We start from the raw sequence: 13,965 nt of genomic DNA on the forward strand, positions 1-13,965 counted from the left end.
TCCTTAATTGTGTAAGCAAGTTTATCAGAGTACTAACATGTTGTCTCCTGTTTGTTTTACAGACACATTATTTCAGTTAAAGGTGAGTACCTGTCGTAGCTCAGTCTTGTCCATTTATATTCATCGTGACCTTGTTTGTTGACTTGTGATGTATTTTCAGTTCACAGCCAAGCAGCTGGAGAAGCTGGCCAAGAAGGCAGAGAAGGATTCCAATACTGAGAACGCCAAAGTGAAAAAGGTGACCCTGGCTGTTATGAAAGGGCAGGGATGCGTGCTTCACTTTGTATGGATTGCTGCATTTGTTAGCTCGAAAGACATTTTGTCTATTTGGGGCAAAAACAAGTATCCATAACGCCAGTAGAGCAGTGCCCCCTGCTAGCCAAATTACTGAGAACTTGCCATAACATGACATTCTATTATTAAACAAGATCTTTTAAGGAGAGTTTTGGAGCTGCCGCAAGAGAAGCCGAACAGAGTAGATAAAGGTATCTTTGTACTGGCACATCGTTGTTCTGTTGTCTTTTCCTTTTTTCTCTAACGTCCTAGAGGATTCTAGGACTCCGTAAGGACCATGGGGATAGACGGGCTCCGCAGGAGACATGGGCACTTTAAGAAAGACTTTGGATCTGGGTGTGCACTGGCTCCTCCCTCTATGCCCCTCCTCCAGACCTCGGTTTACTACTGTGCCCAGAGGAGACTGGGTGCTTTTCAGGAAGCTCTCCTGAGCTTCCTGACAGAAAGTATATTTGTTAGGTTTTTTTATTTTCAGGGAGCCTGCTGGCAACAGACTCCCTGCATCGAGGGACTGAGGGGAGAGAAGCAGACCTACTTCTGTGAGTTGAAAGGCTCTACTTCTTAGGCTACTGGACACCATTAGCTCCAGAGGGATTGGTACGCAGGATCTCACCCTCGCCGTCCGTCTCAGAGCCGCGCCGCCGTCCCCCTCGCAGAGCCGGAAGATAGAAGCCGGGTGAGTATGAGAAGAAAAGTAGACTTCAGAGGCGGCAGAAGACTCCTTGATCTTCACTGAGGTAACGCACAGCACTGCAGCTGTGCGCCATTGCTCCCATACACCTCACATACGACAGTCACTGTAAGGGTGCAGGGCGCTGGGGGGGGCGCCCTGGGCAGCAGGTAAACCTCTTATTTGGCAAAAAAGGACATATATACAGCTGGACACTGTATATATGTAAGAGCCCCCGCCAATTTTACACTATTTGAGCGGGACAGAAGCCCGCCGCCGAGGGGGCGGGGCTTCTCCCTCAGCACTCGCCAGCGCCATTTTTTCTCCACAGCACCGCTGAGAGGAAGCTCCCCGGACTCTCCCCTGCTTATACCACGGTAGACAAGAGGGTTTGAAAAGAGAGGGGGGGCACATAATTTGGCGCAGATAATATACAACAGCGCTACTGGTTAAACATTAAATTACTGTGTTTCTTCCTGGGTCATATAGCGCTGGGGTGTGTCCTGGCATACTCTCTCTCTGTCTCTCCAAAGGGCCTTGTGGGGGAGCTGTCTTCAGAAAGAGCATTCCCTGAGTGTGTGGTGTGTCGGTACGTGTGTGTCAACATGTCTGAGGGAGAAGGCTATATTAGAGAGGAGCGCGAGAAAATGAATGTGGTGTCGCCGTCGACAGCGCCGGCACCTGACTGACTGGATGGATATGTGGAATGTTTTAAATGCTAGTGTAAACTCATTGCACAAAAGATTAGACAAAGCTGAAGCTATGGGACAGTCAGGGTGTCAACCCATGTCTGATCCTATGGCGCAGGGACCGTCGGGGTCTCAAAAGCGCCCACTATCCCAAATAGTTGACACAGATACCGACACGGATTCTGACTCCAGTGTCGACTACGATGATGCAAAGTTACAGCCAAAATTGGCTAAATCTATTCGATATATGATTATGGCAATAAAAGATGTTTTGCACATCAGAGGAACCCCCTGTCCCTGACAAGATATGTATAAGGAAAAGAAACCTGAGGTAACCTTTCCCCCTCACACGAGCTGAACGAGTTATGTGAAAAAGCTTGGGATTCTCCAGACAAAAAACTGCAGATTTCCAAAAGGATTCTTATGGCGTATCCTTTCCCGCCAACGGACAGGGTACGATGGGAATCCTCCCCTAGGGTGGACAAAGCATTAACACGCTTATCCAAGAAGGGTAGCGCTGCCATCCCAGGATACGGCTACCCTCAAGGATTCTGCTGACCACAAGCAGGAGGTTACCCTGAAGTCCATTTACACACATTCAGGTACCTTACTCAGACCGGCAATCGCGTCGGCCTGGGTCTGTAGTGCGGTAGTGGCACTTATCAGAGGAGATTGATACCCTAGATAAGGATACTGTTTTATTGACCCTGGGGCATATAAAAGATGCTGCCCTATATATGAGAGATGCTCAAAGAGACATTAGTCTACTGGGCTCTAGAATAAACGCTATGTCGATTTCTGCTAGAAGAATCCTATGGACCCGGCAATGGACAGGTGATGCCGACTCAAAAAGGCATATGGAGGTTTTACCTTACAGGGGTGAGGAATTGTTTGGGGATGGTCTCTCGGACCTGGTCTCCACAGCTACAGCTGGTAAATCAAATTTTTTGCCTTATATTCCCTCACAGCCTTAGAGAGCACCGCATTATCAATTGCAGTACTTTCGATCTCACAAAAACAAGAAAGTGCGAGGTGCGTCCTTTCTTGCCAGAGGTAGGGGCAGAGGAAAGAAGCTGCACAACTCAGCTAGTTCACAGGAACAGAAGTCCTCCCCGGCCTCTACAAAATCCACCGCATGACGCTGGGGCTCCACTGGAGGAGTCCGCCCCAGTGGGGGCACGTCTTCGCGTTTTCAGCCACATCTGGGTTCACTCACAGGTGGATCCCTGGGCAATAGAAATTGTTTCTCAGGGTTACAAGCTGGAATTCGAAGAGGTGCCTCCTCGCCGGTTTTTCACATCGGCCCTACGATCTTCTCCCCAGGAAAGGGAGACAGTGTTAAATGCAATTCACAAATTGTGTCTTCAACAGGTGGTGGTCAAAGTACCCCTGATACAACAAGGAAGGGGATATTACTCGACCCGGTTTGTAGTCCCGAAACCGGACAGTTCGGTCAGACGCATATTAAATATAAAATCCCTGAACCTATACTTGAAGAGGTTCAAGTTCAAGATGGAATCGCTAAGAGCGGTCATCGCCAGCCTGGAAGGGGGGGATTTTATGGTATCCCTGGACATAAAGGATGCATACCTTCATGATCCCATTTATCCACCTCATCAGGCGTACCTCAGATTTGCGGTACAGGATTGTCATTACCAATTTCAGACGTTGCCGTTTGGTTTTTCCACGGCCCCGAGAATTTTCACCAAGGTAATGGCGGAAATGATGGTGCTCCTGCGGAAGCAAGGTGTCACAATTATCCCGTACTTGGACGATCTCCTCATAAAGGCGAGATCAAGAGAGCAGTTGCTAAACAACGTATCACTTTCACTGAAAGTGTTACAGCAACACAGCTGGATTCTCAATATCCCGAAGTCGCAGTTGGTTCCTACGACTCGTCTGACTTTCTTGGGCATGATTCTGGACAAGGACCAGAAAAGGGTTTATCTCCTGATAGAAAAGGCCCAGGAACTCATGACTCTGGTCAGGAACCTATTGAAACCAAGACAGGTCTCAGTGCATCACTGAACTCGAGTCCTGGGAAAGATGGTGGCATCATACGAAGCCATTCCCTTCGGCAGGTTCAATGCGAGGACTTTACAATGTGACCTACTGGGCAAGTGGTCCGGATCACATCTACAGATTCATCAGTTGATCACCCTATCCCCCAGGGCCAGAGTATCTCTCCTGTGGTGGCTGCAGAGTGCTCACCTTCTAGAGGGCCGCAGGTTCGGCATTCAGGACTGGATCCTGGTGACCAGGGACGCGAGCCTCCGAGGTTGGGGAGCAGTCACACAGGGAAGAAATTTCCAAGGTCTTTGGTCAAGTCAAGAGACTTGTATTCACATCAACATCTTGGAACTAAAGGCCATATACAACGCCCTATGTCAAGCAGAGACCTTACTTCGCAACCAACCGGTTCTGATGCAGTCAGACAACGTCACCGCAGTAGCTCATGTAAACCGCCAAGGCGGCACAAGGAGCAGAGTGGCAATGGCGGAAGCCACCAGAATTCTTCGCTGGGCGGAGAATCATGTAAGCGCACTGTCAGCAGTGTTCATTCCGGGAGTGGACAACTGGGAAGCAGACTTCCTCAGCAGACACGACCTGCATCCGGGAGAGTGGGGACTTCATCAGGAAGTCTTCGCACAGATTGCAAGTCGGTGGGGACTGCCCCAAATAGACATGATGGCGTCCTGTCTCAACAAAATGCTACAAAGGTATTGCGCCAGGTCAAGAGACCCTCAGGTGGTAGCTGTGGACGCCCTAGTGACACCGTGGGTGTTCCAGTCGGTCTATGTATTTCCTCCTCTTCCTCTCATACCCAAGGTGTTGAGAATAATAAGAAAAAGAGTGAGAACAATACTCATTGTTCCGGATTGGCCACGAAGGACCTGGTATCTGGATCTGCAGAAAATGCTCACAGAAGATCCGTGGCTTCTTCCTCTAAGACAGGACCTGTTGCAACAGGGTCCCTGTCTGTTCCAAGACTTACCGCGGCTGCGTTTGACGGCATGGCGGTTGAACGCCGGATCCTAGCGGAAAAAGGTATTCCGGATGAGGTCATTCCTACGCTAATAAAGGCTAGGAAGGACGTGACATCTAAACATTATCACCGAATATGGAGAAAATATGTTTCTTGGTGTGAGGCCAGGAATGCTCCTACGGAAGAATTCCATCTAGGCCGTTTTCTTCACTTCCTACAAACTGGAGTGAATTTGGGCCTAAAATTAGGCTCCATTAAAGTTCAGATTTCGGCCTTATCCATTTTCTTTCAAAAGGAATTGGCCTCTCTACCTGAAGTACAGACTTTTGTGAAGGGAGTACTGCATATTCAGCCTCCTTTTGTACCTCCGGTGGCGCCTTGGGACCTTAACGTGGTGTTAAGTTTCCTTAAGTCACATTGGTTTAAACCACTTAAAACAGTGGAGTTGAAATATCTCACTTGGAAGGTGGTCATGTTGTTAGCCTTAGCTTCGGCAAGGCGAGTTTCGGAATTAGCGGCTTTATCACATAGGAGCTTTTATCTGGTTTTCCATATGGATAGAGCGGAATTGCGGACCCGTCCTCAATTCCTACCTAAGGTGGTCTCATCCTTTCATATGAACCAACCTATTGTCGTGCCTGTGGCTACACGTGACTTGGAGGATTCCGAGTCCCTTGATCTGGTCAGGGCTTTGAAAATTTACGTGGCCAGAACGGCTAGGATCAGAAAAACAGAAGCACTGTTTGTCCTGTATGCAGCCAACAAGGTTGGCGGCCCTGCTTCAAAGCAGACTATTGCTCGCTGGTTCTGTAACACGATTCAGCAGGCGCATTCTACGGCAGGATTGCCGTTACCAAAATCGGTTCAGGCCCATTCCACTAGGAAGGTGGGCTCGTCTTGGGCGGCTGCCCGAGGGGTCTCGGCACTACAGCTGTGCCGAGCTGCTACTTGGTCGGGGTCAAACACCTTTGCAAAGTTCTATAAGTTTGATACCCTGGCTGAGGAGGACCTCCTGTTTGCTCAATCGGTGCTGCAGAGTCATCCGCACTCTCCCGCCCTTTTGGGAGCTTTGGTATAATCCCCATGGTCCTTACGGAGTCCCAGCATCCTCTAGGACGTTAGAGAAAATAAGATTTTAAACCTACCGGTAAATCTTTTTCTCGTAGTCCGTAGAGGATGCTGGGCGCCCGTCCCAAGTGTGGACTACTTCTGCAAGACTTGTATATAGTTATTGCTTACATAAGGGTTATGGTATAGTTTCATCGGTTTTGGACCGATGATATGTTGTTTTTCATACTGTTAACTAGATAGTATATCCCAAGTTATACGGTGTGACTGGTGTGGCTGGAATGAATCTTGCCCTTAGATTAACAAAAATCCTTTCCTCGTACTGTCCGTCTCCTCTGAGCACAGTTTCTCTAACTGAGGTCTGGAGGAGGGGCATAGAGGTAGGAGCCAGTGCACACCCATATCCAAAGTCTTTCTTAAAGTGCCCATATCTCCTGCGGAGCCCGTCTATCCCCATGGTCTTTACGGAGTCCCAGCATCCTCTACGGACTATGAGAAAAAGATTTACCGGTAGGTTTAAAATCTTATTTTTTTTTCTTTTATGTCCCTTGAGTCGTAGAAAGGGATGTAGAAGAGGAAAAAAAGGGTTTATGTTTGTGTGTGGGGGTCGGTAGTACAGCACAAATATGCTTTATAAAGCTGTATTATACAGTATTACAGTACAAATCATAGAACTCATCAAGGAAAACTCAGTATTTATCAGTTGGATTTGTGATCCTATGGAACAGGTATTGTATAGAAGTAACGAGTATATGTTGTGCAACCCAGCCTGTGGTTCTCTATGTAAAGTGGATTACAAATCGTGGGGCATATTTACAAAGCATAATTTTATTTTTTTGTAGTTTAGCAATTCATTTGTATTACCCGTTTAATATAATTACTAAATAATATTGCTCTTTCTGAAATGGAACAATCATTTTCACACCAATATATTAATAAATAGTACACTGCTCAAAAAAATAAAGGGAACACTTAAACAACACAATGTAACTCCAAGTCAATCACACTTCTGTGAAATCAAACTGTCCACTTAGGAAGCAACACTGATTGACAATCAATTTCACATGCTGTTGTGCAAATGGAATAGACAACAGGTCGGAATTATAGGCAATTAGCAAGACCCCCCCAATAAAGGAGTTGTTCTGCAGGTGGTGACCACAGACCACTTCTCGGCTCCTATGCTTTCTGGCTGATGTTTTGGTCACTTTTGAAAGCTGGCGGTGCTTTCACTCTAGTGGTAGCATGAGACGGAGTCTACAACCCACATAAGTGGCACAGGTAGTGCAGCTCATCCAGGATGGCACATCAATGCGAGCTGTGGCAAGAAGGTTTGCTGTGTCTGTCAGCGTAGTATCCAGAGCATGGAGGCGCTACCAGGAGACAGGCCAGTACATCAGGAGACGTGGAGGAGGGCGTAGGAGGGCAACAACCCAGCAGCAGGACCGCTACCTCCGCCTTTGTGCAAGGAGGAACAGGAGGAGCACTGCCAGAGCCCTGCAAAATTACCTCCAGCAAGCCACAAATGTGCATATGTCTACTCAAACTATCAGAAACAGACTCCATGAGGGTGGTATGAGGGCGCGACGTCCACAGGTGGGGGTTGTGCTTACAGCCCAACACCGTGCAGGACGTTTGGCATTTGCCAGAGAACACCAAGATTGGCAAATTCGCCACTGGCGCCCTGTGCTCTTCACAGATGAAAGCAGGTTCACAATGAGCACATGTGACAGAGTCTGGAGACGCCAAGGAGAACGTTCTGCTGCCTGCAACATTCTCCAGCATGACAGGTTTGGCAGTGGGTCAGTAATGGTGTGGGGTGGCATTTCTTTGGGGGGCCGCACAGCCCTCCATGTGCTCGCCAGAGGTAGCCTGACTACCATTAGGTACCGAGATGAGATCCTCAGACCCCTTGTCAGACCATATGCTGGTTCCTCCTAATGGAAGACAATGCTAGACTTCATGTGGCTGGAGTGTGTCAGCAGTTCCTGCAAGACGAAGGCATTGATGCTATGGACTGGCCCGCACGTTCCCCAGACCTGAATCCAATTGAGCACATCTGGGACATCATGTCTCGCTCCATCCACCAAGGCCACAGACTGTCCAGGAGTTGGCGGATGCTGTAGTCCAGGTCTGGGAGGAGATCCCTCAGGAGACCATCCGCCACCTCATCAGGAGTATGCCCAGGCATTGTAGGGTGGTCATACAGGCACGTGGAGGCCACACACACTACTGAGCCTCATTTTGACTTGTTTTAAGGACATTACATCAAAGTTGGATCAGCCTGTAGTATGTTTTTCCACTTTAATTTTGAGTGTGACTCTAAATCCAGACCTCCATGGGTTAATAAATTTGATTTCCATTGATCATTTTTGTGTGATTTTGTTGTCAGCACATTCAACTATGTAAAGAACAAAGTATTTAATAAGAATATTTCATTCATTCATTCAGATCTAGGATGTGTTATTTTAGTGTTCCCTTTATTTTTTTGAGCAGTGTATTTGTCTCCTAAGAATTTTCAGTGTTACAGTATCTACCTCCTTATACGTAATAATTGCCCTCGTTATACATGTACTTGATTTCACTCTTGGCTGTTTTATGACACTTTGCAGGGTATCCTATTAGCCCTGAAAATTTTCCAGCAGTGGAAAACGGGCTTTTTGCTATCTTTTTTTTATTTTTTATTTTTTTACGTTCTCAAGTTTTTTTTTGTTTTTGTTTTGTTTTTTCCCTCTCCCTATCCAATTAATCCCTGTTTTTGTTTTGTTTTTTGCATGTAAAATTTACTATTTTCTCCTGTAACCACACAGGATCTGTGGTAAGTTCCCAGACCTATGTGTTTGTGTGAAAAAACAGAGCTGATAGGTCTCGTTATCATGGATTTTTTTTTTTTCCTGCCTCCGGAAGGTGAAAACATGTTCACAATAACTGTTGGCTTTTTGGGGCTACTTGGATAGCCCCCAGGGGATCAGTTAACCACGGTAAATTACCACGGCTAATAAGATGCTGCCCTTAAGACGGGTACCCACTAGACAATATGCTCCATAAGTGATATAGTCATTGTTTTCCCTTGAACTCCCAGGCAAACGAGAGAGTGCATACACACTTAACGATAACGTTCAGTGACGTCATCCTGCCACATCCTCGAACATGCAGTTTCTGACTATATCGGCAGATTGACCTGCATGTTCGGACGATAGGGAATATCGTTAACGACCCGCGGGAGTGCGCATCATTAATGATACTATGCATACACACTGGACATTTGTCGGAATGATGTGATGTTATCGTCTACATCGTTCAAAAAAATCATGTAGTGTACCCAGCTTATAACAGATAAACATCGCTGGTTTACAATATCCCACCAAAACGGTAAATTCAGTGGTTTGGTGCTTCAATTTGCCTGTGATGTGCAGGGGTTTTAAAACTCCAGCAAAACCTTCGCTTAGTAAATTTAACTCGCGTGGCTCAAGGATAGATAGACCCAAGGATGTCTAACCAGGATCACAGAGGGAGTTAGAAATATAACAAGTTGTGTGTTGCATTCTATAAAGTAACCATGTACTCTCAGATTTATGCTAAGGAAGGGGAATCGGGATTTTCCCAGCAAGAGGCTAATTGGCGATCAGTGAGGTCAGTCTCAGGCAATACCCATTGGTGTAGCTGTAATGAGTGCACTCCCTGCACCCACTGAATATATTTAGCAAAACTACCGGCAAACTGATATGGCGCTATTCGTTAGGAAAATGCGCAATAGATATAGCACCAAGGCAATGACCTCATCAGTTGCCCCTGAGCATACCTTCTTGTCTCAGAAGAGGACTAACAAGTTCTCTCTGGTACAGACGCAGGTGGGAGATGCAATAACATTAGTAGGAATTAGAGATGTGCACCGGAAATTTTTCGGGTTTTGTGTTTTGGTTTTGGGTTCGGTTCCGTGGCCGTGTTTTGGGTTCGAACGCGTTTTGGCAAAACCTCACCGAATTTTTTTTGTCGGATTCGGGTGTGTTTTGGATTCGGGTGTTTTTTCAAAAAACCCTAAAAAACAGCTTAAATCATAGAATTTGGGGGTCATTTTGATCCCAAAGTATTATTAACCTCAATAACCATAATTTCCACTCATTTTCAGTCTATTCTGAACACCTCACAATATTATTTTTTGTCCTAAAATTTGCACAGAGGTCGCTGGATGACTAAGCTCAGCGACCCAAGTGGCCGACACAAACACCTGGCCCATCTAGGAGTGGCACTGCAGTGTCACGCAGGATGGCCCTTCCAAAAAACACTCCCCAAACAGCACATGACGCAAAGAAAAAAAGAGGCGCAATGAGGTAGCTGTGTGACTAAGCTCAGCGACCCTAGTGGCCGACACAAACACCTGGCCCATCTAGGAGTGGCACTGCAGTGTCAGGCCGGATGGCCCTTCCAAAAAATACTCCCGAAACAGCACATGACGCAAAGAAGAAAAAAAGAGGCGCAATGAGGTAGCTGTGTGACTAAGATAAGTGACCCTAGTGGCCGACACAAACACCTGGCCCATCTAGGAGTGGCACTGCAGTGTCACGCAGGATGGCCCTTCCAAAAAATACTCCCCAAACAGCACATGACGCAAAGAAGAAAAAAAAGAGGCGCAATGAGGTAGCTGTGTGACTAAGATAAGCGACCCTAGTGGCCGACACAAACACCTGGCCCATCTATGAGTGGCACTGCAGTGTCACGCAGGATGGCCCTTCCAAAAAACACTCCCCAAACAGCACATGACGCAAAGAAAAATGAAAGAAAAAAGAGGTGCAAGATGGAATTGTCCTTGGGCCCTCCCACCCACCCTTATGTTGTATAAACAGGACATGCACACTTTAACCAACCCATCATTTCAGTGACAGGGTCTGCCACACGACTGTGACTGAAATGACGGGTTGGTTTGGACCCCCACCAAAAAAGAAGCAATTAATCTCTCCTTGCACAAACTGGCTCTACAGAGGCAAGATGTCCACCTCATCATCCTCTGATTCATCACCGTGTACATCCCCCTCCTCACAGATTATCAATTCGTCCCCACTGGAATCCACCATCACAGCTCCCTGTGTACTTTGTGGAGGCAATTGCTGCTGGTGAATGTCTCCATGGAGGAATTGATTATAATTCATTTTGATGAACATCATCTTCTCCACATTTTCTGGAAGTAACCTCGTACGCCGATTGCTGACAAGGTGAGCGGCGGCACTAAACACTCTTTCGGAGTACACACTTGTGGGAGGGCAACTTAGGTAGAATAAAGCCAGTTTGTGCAAGGGCCTCCAAATTGCCTCTTTTTCCTGCCAGTATACGTACGGACTGTCTGACGTGCCTACTTGGATGCGGTCACTCATATAATCCTCCACCATTCTTTCAATGGTGAGAGAATCATATGCAGTGACAGTAGACGACATGTCCGTAATCGTTGTCAGGTCTTTCAGTCCGGACCAGATGTCAGCATCAGCAGTCGCTCCAGACTGCCCTGCATCACCGCCAGCGGGTGGGCTCGGAATTCTGAGCCTTTTCCTCGCACCCCCAGTTGCGGGAGAATGTGAAGGAGGAGATGTTGACAGGTCGCGTTCCGCTTGACTTGACAATTTTCTCACCAGCAGTTCTTTGAACCCCTGCAGACTTGTGTCTGCCGGAAAGAGAGATACAACGTAGGTTTTAAATCTAGGATCGAGCACGGTGGCCAAAATGTAGTGCTCTGATTTCAACAGATTGACCACCCGTGAATCCTTGTTAAGCGAATTAAGGGCTCCATCCACAAGTCCCACATGCCTAGCGGAATCGCTCAGTGTTAGCTCCTCCTTCAATGTCTCCAGCTTCTTCTGCAAAAGCCTGATGAGGGGAATGACCTGACTCAGGCTGGCAGTGTCTGAACTGACTTCACGTGTGGCAAGTTCAAAAGGTTGCAGAACCTTGCACAACCTTGAAATCATTCTCCACTGCGCTTGAGACAGGTGCATTCCACCTCCTATATCGTGGTCAGTTGTATAGGCTTGAATGGCCTTTTGCTGCTCCTCCAACCTCTGAAGCATATAGAGGGTTGAATTCCACCTCGTTACCACTTCTTGCTTCAGATGATGGCAGGGCAGGTTCAGGCGTTTTTGGTGTTGCTCCAGTCTTCTGTACGTGGTGCCTGTACGCCGAAAGTGTCCCGCAATTCTTCTGGCCACCGACAGCATCTCTTGCACGCCCCTGTCGTTTTTTAAATAATTCTGCACCACCAAATTCAAGGTATGTGCAAAACATGGGACGTGCTGGAATTTGCCCATATTTAATGCACACACAATGTTGCTGGCGTTGTCCGATGCCACAAATCCACAGGAGAGCCCAATTGGGGTAAGCCATTCTGCGATGATCTTCCTCAGTTGCCGTAAGAGGTTTTTAGCTGTGTGCGTATTCTGGAAAGCGGTGATACAAAGCGTAGCCTGCCTAGGAAAGAGTTGGCGTTTGCGAGATGCTGCTACTGGTGCCGCCGCTGCTGTTCTTGCGGCGGGAGTCAATACATCTACCCAGTGGGCTGTCACAGTCATATAGTCCTCAGTCTGCCCTGCTCCACTTGTCCACATGTCCGTGGTTAAGTGGACATTGGGTACAACTGCATTTTTTAGGACACTGGTGAGTCTTTTTCTGAGGTCTGTGTACATTTTCGGTATCGCCTGCCTAGAGAAATGGAACCTAGATGGTATTTGGTACCGGGGACACAGTACCTCAATCAAGTCTATAGTTGGCTCTGCAGTAATGATGGATACCGGAACCACGTTTCTCACCGCCCAGGATGCCAAGGCCTCAGTTATCCGCTTTGCAGCAGTATGACTGCTGTGATATTTCATCTTCCTCGCAAAGGACTGTTGGACAGTCAATTGCTTGGTGGAAGTAGTAAAAGTCGTCTTACGACTTCCCCTCTGGGATGACCATCGACTCCCAGCAGCAACAACAGCAGCGCCAGCAGCAGTAGGCGTTACACGCAAGGATGCATCGGAGGAATCCCAGGCAGGAGAGGACTCGTCAGTATTGCCAGTGACATGGCCTGCAGGACTATTGGCATTCCTGGGGAAGGAGGAAATTGACACTGAGGGAGTTGGTGGGGTGGTTTGCGTGAGCTTGGTTACAAGAGGAAGGGATTTACTGGTCAGTGGACTGCTTCCGCTGTCGCCCAAAGTTTTTGAACTTGTCACTGACTTATGATGAATGCGCTGCAGGTGACGTATAAGGGAGGATGTTCCGAGGTGGTTAACATCCTTACCCCTACTTATTACAGCTTGACAAAGGCAACACATGGCTTGACACCTGTTGTCCGCATTTCTGTTGAAATACTTCCACACCGAAGAGCTGATTTTTTTGGTATTTTCACCAGGCATGTCAACGGCCATATTCCTCCCACGGACAACAGGTGTCTCCCCGGGTGCCTGACTTAAACAAACCACCTCACCATCAGAATCCTCCTTGTCAATTTCCTCCCCAGCGCCAGCAACACCCATATCCTCCTCATCCTGGTGTACTTCAACACTGACATCTTCAATCTGACTATCAGGAACTGGACTGCGGGTGCTCCTTCCAGCACTTGCAGGGGGCGTGCAAATGGTGGAAGGCGCATGCTCTTCACGTCCAGTGTTGGGAAGGTCAGGCATCGCAACCGACACAATTGGACTCTCCTTGTGGATTTGGGATTTCGAAGAACGCACAGTTCTTTGCTGTGCTTTTGCCAGCTTAAGTCTTTTCATTTTTCTAGCGAGAGGCTGAGTGCTTCCATCCTCATGTGAAGCTGAACCACTAGCCATGAACATAGGCCAGGGCCTCAGCCGTTCCTTGCCACTCCGTGTGGTAAATGGCATATTGGCAAGTTTACGCTTCTCCTCCGACGATTTTATTTTAGATTTTTGAGTCCTTTTTTTACTGATATTTTGTGTTTTGAATTTTACATGCTCTGTACTATGACATTGGGCATCGGCCTTGGCAGACGACGTTAATGGAATTTCATCGTCTCGGCCATGACTAGTGGCAGCAGCTTCAGCACGAGGTGGAAGTGGATCTTGATCTTTCCCTATTTTTGGAACCTCAACATTTTTGTTCTCCATATTTTAATAGGCACAACTAAAAGGCACCTCAGGTAAACAATGGAGATGGATGGATACTAGTATACTTATGGATGACGAGTGACTGACGACACAGAGGTAGCCACAGCCGTGGACTACCGTACTGCGTCTGCTAGTATAGAGATGATAATGATATAAAAAAAT

General features: G+C 47.4%; 1 protein-coding gene across 1 annotated transcript in view; it reads left to right on the forward strand.

Annotated features, from left to right (window-relative positions):
* CHMP1A (charged multivesicular body protein 1A) overlaps positions 1-13,965 on the forward strand; it is a 65,784-nt gene that overhangs the window by 31,773 nt on the left and 20,046 nt on the right. The window contains exons 2-3 of the mRNA XM_063945502.1: positions 63-82; positions 161-238. Of these exons, the coding sequence (XP_063801572.1) occupies positions 63-82; positions 161-238 (98 nt within the window). The remainder of the gene's footprint in view (positions 1-62; positions 83-160; positions 239-13,965) is intronic.

Source organism: Pseudophryne corroboree, chromosome 11, assembly GCF_028390025.1.
Source record: "Pseudophryne corroboree isolate aPseCor3 chromosome 11, aPseCor3.hap2, whole genome shotgun sequence".
Taxonomy (NCBI): Eukaryota; Metazoa; Chordata; class Amphibia; order Anura; family Myobatrachidae; genus Pseudophryne; species Pseudophryne corroboree.